We start from the raw sequence: 11575 nt of genomic DNA on the forward strand, positions 1-11575 counted from the left end.
AAGCACTATAGCTACTTTATTATTTTTCTTAAGTTTAGGAACACAGTAATTTTATTTTTGATGTCTCTTCTATGCTTGCCTTAGATTTTTTTAAATTTTATTTATTTTTATTATTCTGTGTGTGTGTGTGTGTGTGTGTGTGTGTGTGTGTGTGGCCATTTCAGCCCACCAGGGGGTGGGGCTCGCTGGCATGTGGTCCCTGTGCTTTGCCAAGCTTGTTCCAAGTAGGTGCTTTAGACGACTGAGCCATCTCACCAGCCCTAGATTTTTTTAAAAGTGCATTAAGGTAGATGGAAAAGATGATTGAAAAGATGTAAAGTGAGAACCTTACATATTAAGTTTTAAGTCTTTGTTCTCCCATAAAGTCTTCTGAAACAGTGAAGTGATGGTCAAAGTGTACAAACTGTCCAGGACACAGGAGCAAGAGAAAGGAGAATGAAATCTAAATGGTAGATGTGTGGTAACAAATTAAGTAAACTGAAGAAAGCAAAATAATAACCTTTTAGAAAGTTTAGAAGCAGTGAATCTGTGTTGCAGACATTCAAAGGATTCTTGACTTGGTAACCTGGATACGGGATATAGGTGGATCTTAAAATAAAAAAAAGTATTGCTTGAAAGTCTTGAAAAAGGATCGATTTTTATCTCCATTCTCTTCAGAAATGTCATGGAAATTAAAGCATAGGTTTGTTTGTTTTCAGGAATAAACTCAGAATGACAAACTGTGCAGCCAACCAAACCAAAACGTATTTTTACATAGTTTCTGTTATACTGTTACTTGATTTTTGCACTTACTAGTGTAAATAATATCTTTAACATTTGAATTTTCTATCTTTTTATTTCTAGTTTATAAAAATGCCACTGATTTTAGGCTGTTAATCTTTTATGAAGGAGATTGTTAATCTTGTAACTGATAATTTTGTTAAAACTTGCTGGTTTTATTCTTTATTTTAATAATTTGGGTAAAATTCCTTCATGTTTCCCATTTAGTAGGCAGTTCCTATTTGTGATAATTACTTTCTTTCCAATTCTTACAGTTTTTCTTTAAAATCTTTTTTTCTCATTACTCTTGCTATAATTTTTAGCTTATTGGTGAATAGACGTATGGGGAGTGATTAAAATGATCCACTGATAGTTGTAATGTTTGGAATAATTTATGTGTGTAGTTTCTCAGGTTTAAAGAAACTCCTATTTATAACTTGTCTACTGAGAACTTGTATCAAAAATAGTTACTAAATGTTGTCAACTGCTAAAAGATATTATATAAGCATCAAGTTTGGCATATAGCTTCCTAAAATATTAGTTAACCCATCAAATAATATTACAGTAGGCAAGTTAGGTCTAGTTGAAAACCACTTTTTCATTATAAAATAAATGTAAATCATAATTTAACTGAAAATAGTAGCTGTTGCTTTTCCCCTGTGCTAGAGATTAAACCAGCTCTCACCAATGCTAAGCAAAGCATTAATAGCTAATGCTTAATAAACACTCAGCTTATGTCAAGTACTCAGCTAAGTGTCTTTCCACTTTCTCCCACTGTGTCTTCTGTAGGGTGCAGTAATATATCCATTTCACTGAAGGAAATGGACATGGAGAAGGTTGAATCTCTTTCGTAAGGCACATACAGAAAAAGATACTAGTGCTGGCTATTTAAGGAGAGTCTATGACACCTTACTTCAGATTTTCGGAATTTGCTGCTGGGCATTTTTTGGAATTAACTGAAGGGATTTCTCAAGACCATTCCCTCAACAATTACTATGTTGCAAGAGGCCCGGGGAGATGGCTCAGTAGAATAAGCGCTTCCCTGGCAAGCACCACAGGCCTAAGTTCAATCCCTGGTTCTGCCAAAAAAAAAAAAAAAATTATTACTCTGCTGGCAGTTACTATTAATACTATTGGTTCAGTAATCACACTTGACTTTATCAGTGTTGTTTTAAAAAATGGGTTGTAATTTACTGATAAATCTGGAAGTCAGTTTAACAAGTTGCACAATTTAGAAGATGAAGTGGTTATAAAGTATGAGAATATATCATGTCATGGACCTTATTTCATGTGTTTGTAAATGTCTTGCTCTGCAGGGGCCAGGGGTTTAATCCCGGGGCTTGCCATGCCAGCTCCGCCCCCGGGGCACACTGAGACAGCAATTGAGACCGGGTGGTGGCACGTGCCTGTAATCCCAGCTCTTGGGAAGCTGTTAACAGGAAGATCACTACAAGTCCGAACTAGTAGTGAGACTGAACACCCTATAGACCTTTCCCTGAAATACAGGAAAAAAAAACAACAAAAAACCAACTTGGTTCAGTCTTAGTCTAAGCAGAATGTCATTTGGTAAATAAATGCAGAAGGCCTAGGTATTGCTTCACTGCCGTAACTCTCCTAACACTTGAGCAGAGTGCATACTCCCCTTTCTACTTAATTTCATAATTGATTTTAATAGCTTTTTAAAGAAAACATTTGATTTTGATACATGCAATATTTTTGTGTTATTTTGTTCTAGAGATTAGATGGATCCATTAAAGGGGAGCTGCGGAAACAAGCTCTAGATCATTTTAATGCTGAGGGATCAGAGGTAAGAATGCTTTTATTTATTTTTATTTTAAAGAGAAAAAAACAAGCAAAATAAAAACAAAGACAAACAAAACAACACAAAAACAATAAAAATGATAGAGAGTTCAAAAACAAGATGATAGGAAATTAACAATGTTTGTTGTATGACATATGTGTCTTCAAAGTAGTTGCTCAGATTACCAGATATAGGCATGCAAGATTGATCAAGCATTAATTGTTCCTTTCAATAAAATGATAGGAGTATAGTTGTCTTAGCTATTGTGTGTGTGTACATGTTGTGTGTTTCCTTTTATCTTTTCTCCTTTCCCTCATCCCAATTGTTCTTTCCATTTGAGCAGTTTCTTTCCCTTTCACAATATCTATTATACCTTTCAGATTTTATTTGCTCTTTCCAGTTCTTACACTCGGGAGACAATGTAATGTTTACACCTAGGGACCTGATTTATTTCACTTACAGATATGGTCTCTAGTTGGATCCATTTACCTATAAAAGAGTTTATCTTTTTTATAGCTCCATTGTATAAAAAATACCATATCATTTTTATCCAATAAGACTGCTTTTAGAATTGTAAATTTCATTTAGCAATTATTTTGATATTTTGCTGAAGCATCATGTTTGTGTCTTGTTTTTGGTCTTCCTATGGTTTCTACTAGGAAGTGAAAGTTTTGTTTCTTGCTTTTTATTATGCCAGGGATCAAGCCCCAAGGCCTTATATTTGCCTTATATCATCAGCATGTTACACTCAGTTACATGCTCAGCTCACAAACGAGGTTCTAAATTATACTTTTTTTAATATATATTCTGTTTTGTTTTGCAGAACCGGGGATTGAACTCAGACCCTTGCGCTTGCCAGGGAAGCACTTATTCCACTGAGCCATCTCCTGGCCCCTTATATTCTGTTTTAAATCAAGAATTTTATACTTTTTCAGGATGATAGTTAATTTGTTTCAAAATATTTTTGCCCCATCTCTTATTTCCTATTGTTTTTTTTTTTTTTTTTTTTACCAGAAGTAAATACCATATTCAATGTGTTATTTGTTATTAATAAGTATTTGTGTTTTAGAGTCTTGTTTGGTCTTGCTTAAGGTTTATGTATTAATTTAATACTTACTTTCAGGTTTTTTTTTTTTTTTTTTTTAATGTATTTGGTTGCTACAGGGTCTCACTACACAGTTTGGACTTACAGTGATACTCCTGCTTTCAGCCTCCCCAGCGCTGGGACTGCAGGCATGCACCACTACTCAGCATGCCCAGGGAGTGGGGCAGGCGCAGCATATGGTGCCAGGGATTGAACTGCAATCCCTGCTCTTTCCTAACCTTGTCTAAGCAGGCGCTTTCGTCCACTGAGCTATCTTGCCAGCCCTCCTTTCTGTTTTCTTACTAAAATATAAGTTCAGAAAATCAGTTGTAAGATTTTTAACTGAGCTATTCAGTCATTGCTTAGGAGAATTTAAAGTATCTACATGTTTCTAATTCCTTACAGGATTTCTGCTTTTTGCTTTCTACAAGAGCTGGAGGTTTAGGCATTAATTTAGCCTCTGCTGACACTGTTGTTATTTTTGATTCTGATTGGAATCCACAAAATGATCTTCAGGCACAGGCAAGAGCCCATCGAATTGGACAAAAGAAACAGGTATTTTTAAATTTTGTTAGGTTACTTAGAATCATTTTGGAAAAAAATTATGATTAATGTCTTAATCAGCCAACATCACTGGTTGATCATTGTAACTTAGTTTGCTAAAATCCCTTGGACTGACAGAATTGATATAACTGTACCTAAATAGGATTTATTCTGATTTTATTGATCATACATTAAGTTCATAATAACAGGGTTCAGTGTTTCTCATTCAATATAGAACCTTTAATGTCTCGGTTTATATATTTTAACTTTTGGAAGAGTTTAAGTAGCACAATGCTACCTGTTAGCCTGTATTTTGTCCATGAACTTAGAGAATTTTATACACATAAAAGCTAGCCCCATTTTATAAATCTGTTGGCTTGTCTAGTGATTCGGTTACAAAACGCTCCTACAGAGTAGCATTATTTTTTATATAACCTCTCTCTGACCTAGAGAAATAAGGAAAATTTACTATGCATCAATATTCTTTTCAAGTTTTGGAAACTTTATTTATAGCTAAGGCATTATTAATTAGGGAGTAATTCATAGAATTTTGTGTTATGTACAATAATGGCACACTGAAGTGTAACTGGTACAGAATTGAAGTTTTCTTTTGGCTGTAGCAATCTAAAAGTAATTGTCATTACTTTAAAAACAAAAATAAGCAAATAAAATCTAAGAAAATATAAGATAATATATACATTCTCAAATTAGTCTCTAAATTATAGAACTTTTTTTATGGTCAGGATCGTCACACTCAGCTTCATCTTCAGTATTTTTTTGAGTCAAGAGCATCAGCCTCCCAGAGTTCTGGGATCACAAGTGTGCATTGCCATGCCTGGCTGATAGCCATTAATTTTCATTTGCTTTTTAAACTTCGTTTTACTTTTGAGGTGAAAGCTTCACACAGTGTGAATCAGTCTGTACTTGTGTTTGGGTGCTTCAGGTAAATGGTTTTCACTGCAGTCTGCTCTTTATACCTATTTTTGCAGGTGAATATATATCGTCTAGTTACAAAGGGATCAGTTGAAGAAGATATTCTTGAAAGGGCCAAAAAGAAGATGGTTTTAGATCATCTTGTGATTCAAAGAATGGACACAACTGGGAAGACAGTACTGCATACAGGTTCTGCTCCATCAAGGTGGTTACTTTGCAACAAAAATTGTTACTTTTAGTTACTCTACCCTTATTTTCTGAAGGTGTTATATTACCCAGTTTCAATATAGTGAATTTATAGTCATGGGAGGAAAATCCCTTCAACTTTTTTATGCTTCAAGTTCATTTTAAAATAAATGTATTAAAAAACTTTGCACATTTAACTTCTTTATATAGCTTGTTCAATTTCTGACGGTGACTTTCAGTATAATGAAGTGTTGTGTAAATATTAAGAGTTAATACTATTTTTATTTCTCCTGGTTTTAGTTCTACGCCTTTCAATAAAGAAGAATTATCAGCTATTTTAAAGTTTGGTGCTGAGGAACTTTTTAAGGAACCTGAAGGAGAAGAACAAGAACCCCAGGTTAAAAAAATATATATATTACTTTGAGATGTGTTATATGTATTACATTTTAATAGGATAGGAGAGAAGGATTTAAGTATATTTAAAGTAAAGACGTCCTTCTAATTACAGGAAATGGATATAGATGAAATTTTGAAGAGGGCTGAAACTCATGAAAATGAACCAGGCCCTTTAACTGTAGGAGATGAATTGCTTTCCCAGTTCAAGGTAAGTGTTTTTAATCTTATTAATTGTTCTTTATAATTATAAAATTGAAAGGGATTCAATTAGTGTTTTCTTAATCTTTGGAGCACAATAAGCAAGATGATTTTTGTCTTAAAATGTTGTGTAAAGCTTTTCAGACAAACCAGTATGAGTTAATTAGAGTGAAAAGTCATTTATGAACAGTTACATTTAGTTGGGTGCAGAGGGCCGATGTTGCCTGATGAACACCTTGTGCCCGGAAAATAGCATATCCTCAGGTATTTCAGTGACCAAATGAATACGATTGCTTGTCATTTACTTTTTTTTTTAATTGTTTGAGTTTTTATGTAGATTTAAGAATTATGTGTAAGAAGATTGAAAGAAGTCAAACTAATGTTGCTGTTTATTAATGCTTATAAATATCCCTGGTGAAGGTTGAAGAGTTATGAGTCTTAAATGAACTCTTATCTGATGTCTTGGAGAAAATCAAATGTTATTTGTTAAAAGAAATGAATTCCCCTCTATCTTAGCCTATCTATCTGTGAACTGAACTTCTTGAGCATTGTCTTAGTTACTTATCTCTTACTGCTGGAACAAAATACCCAACATGCAAAATGAAGGAAGGAAAGGTTTATTTAGCTCACAGTGGAGGTTTCAGTCCATACTTTCTGGCTTCAAGGCAGAGGCACATGGCACAGAGCAGCTGTTCAAGGTGGCAACAAAGGGGAGAAGCAGCTGCTCTAGCTAGCCTGTCTCCCCTCCTTACACTGTAATGCAAATTACCTGCCTCAGAGCCAGTTCAGGAACCACACCCATTGTAATCAATCACAAACTCCAGAACCCTGCCCCAATGGCTGTGTGAGGTTGGGGGGGGGGGGGGAGTTAGACACAAACCATAACAAGCATCAATTAAATTCATGGCATTTGTTCAGTCAGCAAGTTTTTGTGGACCATCTGTAGTGTGCACCACACACTAGGGATACAGAGGTCAATTGCTGACAGTGGTAATTTAAATGAATCACTTCAGTGTAGAACATAGATTGTAGTGGGGCAAGAACTGAATGAGGAAAATATTAGAAGACTGTCAGTTATCTTGGTGAGAAGTAAAGGTGTATGGACTTACAGTTCACTCTTAAGTGTTGTCTAAGTTAACTTTGTTCCTACAATAAAACTCTGTGCTATTAATTTAAGTGATAATTTGAAAAAAATTGTAATAAATATGGGTTATCTTTATAACAGTGAGTTGGTATGCAGTTGTCTTTAAGGTTATCATATTTTACAGACAGAAGAGAATGAACATGTTTAGTAATGTTCTTTATGTAAAATATGTATAGTTTTCTTCATCCAGTTATCTATAAGATTTAATGTACTAGTATTATACTAGTCAACTTTAATAAGTGCTTACTGTATACCAGACTTATGCTCAGTATTTTAAATGTTATAATTTATCCTCACAAAAGTCAGTATGCTGTTTCTATCCCATTGCCTTGAAAAGGAAACTAGCTCTTCGGAAATCTAGGTCATACGTTTAAGATTTTACTGAGCTTTCTGTTTTCACCAGTAGTTTTTTTGTGCCTTGGTCCTCAGTTATGTTGTGTTTTATATTGTTTTGTTTTGTTTTCCAGTACTGGAAATTGAATGTAGGGGCTTTACATTGAATTGCATTCATAACCATTTCCATTGTTTTGTGGTTTTCTCTTTCGAAGTAGGCTCTAAATTTCCTAGGCAGTACTTGAACTTAGTCTTCCTGTCTCAGCCTCCCAAAATAGAAGGATTATAGGCATGTGCCACCTGGTTGGGCTCTTTTATGATAAAAATGAGAGTAGTGATCTGCAGCGCTTGGTAGTTCAAGGACTGGTCTGGGAATTCCTGTAGATTATTGTGTTAATACCATGCAGATAGTATTTTTTGTTGCTGTTGTTAACATCTTCTAATTCTGTTATAATAATTTTCGTGGCAAGCAGGACAAAAGAAATTACTCTTGAAAGAAGATTTTTAGAAATCATTTGATCTGCTTTGCATAAAGAAGTAAACTTAGTGTAAGTCATATCTGATTTCGTTGACGATGATAGACGTACTCATTATACTAAGATATTCCTGGAGCTTTTTTGAGTGAGAGGTGTCATGTAGCACAGGCTGTCTTTGAAGTCTTGGACTTGAGCGTTTTTTCTGCCTCTACCTGCCGAATAGCTGGGACTTTAGGCCTGTGCCAGTGTTACTGGATAATATTTTAGGAGCATTTGTCATATACTGGCATGCCACTTCTATTCCCTTAAAAAATAAAAAGATAATTTAAAGATATAGTCTTCTGTAATATTTAAGGATAAATTTTTCTGTACTATCTATTCATTTCAAATTCTGTAATTGTTCAGGTTGCCAACTTTGCAAATATGGATGAGGATGACATTGAATTGGAACCTGAAAGAAATTCAAAGAATTGGGAAGAAATCATTCCAGAAGATCAAAGAAGACGATTAGAAGAGGAAGAAAGGCAAAAGGAACTTGAGGAAATATATATGCTTCCAAGAATGAGAAACTGTGCAAAACAGGTGACTGTGTAATTAAAACATTATTCCTGTAATGTAGGAATATATTATTCATTGTCCTGCTCTCCTTGTGTTTCTGAAAGATACTGGTTCATAGATTCATGGTTTATTATTTTAATATCTTTGATGTGATGATGCTTGCTATTTAAAATGAGTTGAAAGTGCCCTACTTGTTTGTGTTTTGGAGATAGTTTGTATAAAGCTGAAAATACTACTTTATTAAATATTGGGAATACTTGTCAGAAATTACCTGAAACTATGGTTTTCTTTGTTGGAAGACTTTTATTTATTTTTTAAAGAGAGTACAAATGAGACAAAACAAAAAATTACAAGTGGTACAGATTTTCACTTAACAAAGCAATATGAATTTCACAGTATTTATTGTAATATATAGTGTGGTCTTCCAACCAGTTATTCATATTACCAGATATATGCATGTAAAATTGAAGAAGAAAAAAAAAAAGAAATGTATAAGAAATTAAGAAGAGAAAAAGTACAAGCAATTGTAAAAAGAAACAAATTAAAATATTAACTGCTTCTTTCTATAGACCAGCAGATATGCACACTATAGTTGTCCAAGCCATCCTGCTTGGATACATAATCTCTTCCCCCCGCTGTCTCTCCTGTCCTCCGCAGTTCAGCAACTCTTTCCTTTTATCCCTTTTCCCAATATCTATTGTACACTGCAGATTCCATCTTTCTTATTCAGGTTCTCATACTAAGGATACAGTATGATGTTTGCACACGTGGGTCTGATTTATTTCACTTAAGCATATGTTCTTTCCATTTACTGACAAAAGATTCAAATTTATCCTATTTTATAGCTGAATGATACTCCATTGTGTAAAAATATCACATCTTCTTTCTCCATTCTTCAGTTGATGGGCATCTGGATTGTTTCCATGATTTAGCTATGACAAATTGTGCTGCTATAAACATGGGTGTACATATATTGCTTTGGCATAAGGATTTCAATTCTTCTGGAAAAATACCCAGAAGGATTATAGCTCGCTTGAATGGCACTTCCAGTCCTAGCTTCTTAAGGAATCACACACTGATTTCCATAGTGTCTGTACCAGTCTACATTCCCACCAACTGTTGAGAAGGGTTCCTTTTTCTCCACGGTCTCTCCAGCGTTTGTTATTGGCTGACTTCTTGATATCAACCATTTTTTTCTGGGATGAAATGGAATCTCAGTGTTGTTTGAATTTGCATTTCTTGAATGACCAATGATGTTGAACATTTTTTCATATATTTACTTGCTGTTTATATTTCTTCCTCTGAGAAGTGTATATTCATCTCAGATGCCCAGTTTTGGATTGGGTATTTGAATTCGGGGGGGGGGGGGACTGATTTTTCTTGATGCTTTATATGTTCTGGATGTCCTTTCTTGGAGGGATAGTCAGCTATAATTTTTTCCTTGTTTGTGGGTTTTCTTTTTACTCTCTTGGACATTTGCCTTGAAGTTCAGAAACTTTTCAAAAAGATGAGATCCCAGTAGATTCTTTGAAGCATTTCCTGTGCAGTTTGATTTTTGTTCATAAACTACTCCCATGTCTTCAAGATTTATAGCTACATTTTTTCCTCTAGAAGATTTAGTATTTCTGTTTTAATATTTCAATCTTTGACCCATTTGAACTGTACCTTTCTGCGTGATGATAGACATGGATCTAGTTTTAGCCTTCAGCATGTGGAATGGCAGTTTTTCTAGCATCATTTATTAAAGAGGCTATTTTTCTTCCAGTGAACATGTTTGGCCACTATGTCAAAGGTAAGATGGCTGAGTGTGTTTGCAGTTGTGTCTGCATCTTCTAATCTGTTCCATTGATCCTCAGATCTGTCTCTATGCCAGTATCATGCCGATTTTATCACAGCTTTATAGTATCACTTCAGGTCCAGGATTGTGATACCGCCTGCCTTTCCTTTATTTCCCAGGATTGCTTTTGATATTCTGGGTCTCTTCTGGTTCCAAATGAATTTGAGGAAAGTTTTCTCTAGCTCTGTGAGGAATGCTGATGGTATTTTAATTGGCATTACATTGAATCTGAATAATAATTTTGGGAGTATGGCCATTGTCATAATGCTGGTACTTTCTATCCAGGAGCATGGAATATTTTTCCATTTTCTCAAATCCTCTTTAATCTTTTGTTTTCAGAGTACTGTAATTTTCACTGTATAAATGTTTTACAACCTTTGTGAGATTGATTCCTAAGTATTTCACTTTTTTGATGTTATTGTGAAAGGTATAGTTTTCCTAGTTTCTTTCTTAGTGTATTCATTGTATACAAAAAATGCTACTTATTTTTGGGTGATGACTTTGTATCATGCTACGTTGCTGAATTTGTTGATTAAATCTACAAGACTCTTAGAGTTTTTAGAGTCCTCTGTCTACAATATCGTGTCATCTGCGAATAATGATAATTTCATTTCTTTTCCAATCCTTATTCCTTTTATTTCTCTCTCTTATCTAATTGCTCTGGCTAGTGGCCTGTGACATAGTTCAGTGGACTAAGCACCTGCTTTGGCAAGTGCAAGGACCAGGGTTTGATTCCCAGTCCCACATGCCTTGCCAGCTTCACCCCTGGGTACGTGCTGAGCTGGCCACTGAGTCCAGGCATAGTGGCACATGCCTGTAATCCCAGCCCTGGGGAGGCTGAAAACGGCAGAATGACTATGAGTCCAAGCCTATGTAGTGAGACACTGTACCAAATACTAAAAAACAAAAAAACAAGAACTATACTGAGTAGGAGCTGGGGCACTGGACATCCTTGTCTTGTTCCTGATTTTAAAGTGAAGGCCTTTGGTTTTTGCTCCTTTAGTCTGATGGTGGCTGTTGGTTTCTCATAGATGGCTTTTGTCAGATTGAGGTATAGACCATCTATTCCAATTCTATGTAAAGTTTTTATCATGGCAGGTGAGAATTCTACCACTAAACCATCATTGCAGGTTTTTTTTTTTGTTTGTTTGTTTTTTTAAGAAGACCTTTTATTTTCTTTTTAGACATCAGTTATTTTATTTTAAAGAAAAAGAAATAAAAACAATGGTACAAAATCTCAAAACAAGATCTTAGGAGAGTAAAAATGGTTAGTACATTGTGTATTGTTACTGCCAAAGTAGTTTCTCATATTACAAGATATAGGCAA

At 34.8% G+C, this 11575-nt stretch overlaps 1 protein-coding gene across 1 annotated transcript in view; it reads left to right on the forward strand.

Annotated features, from left to right (window-relative positions):
* The window catches only part of Chd1 (chromodomain helicase DNA binding protein 1), an 81843-nt gene that overhangs the window by 38385 nt on the left and 31883 nt on the right, over nt 1-11575 (forward strand). Inside the window, exons 18-23 of the mRNA XM_004625420.3 lie at nt 2495-2566; nt 4050-4199; nt 5177-5325; nt 5607-5703; nt 5815-5910; nt 8259-8435. Coding sequence (XP_004625477.1) covers nt 2495-2566; nt 4050-4199; nt 5177-5325; nt 5607-5703; nt 5815-5910; nt 8259-8435 — 741 coding nt within the window. The remainder of the gene's footprint in view (nt 1-2494; nt 2567-4049; nt 4200-5176; nt 5326-5606; nt 5704-5814; nt 5911-8258; nt 8436-11575) is intronic.

The sequence above is a fragment of the Octodon degus genome, unplaced genomic scaffold (genome assembly GCF_000260255.1).
Source record: "Octodon degus isolate 3935 unplaced genomic scaffold, OctDeg1.0 scaffold00009, whole genome shotgun sequence".
In the NCBI taxonomy this organism is placed as follows: Eukaryota; Metazoa; Chordata; class Mammalia; order Rodentia; family Octodontidae; genus Octodon; species Octodon degus.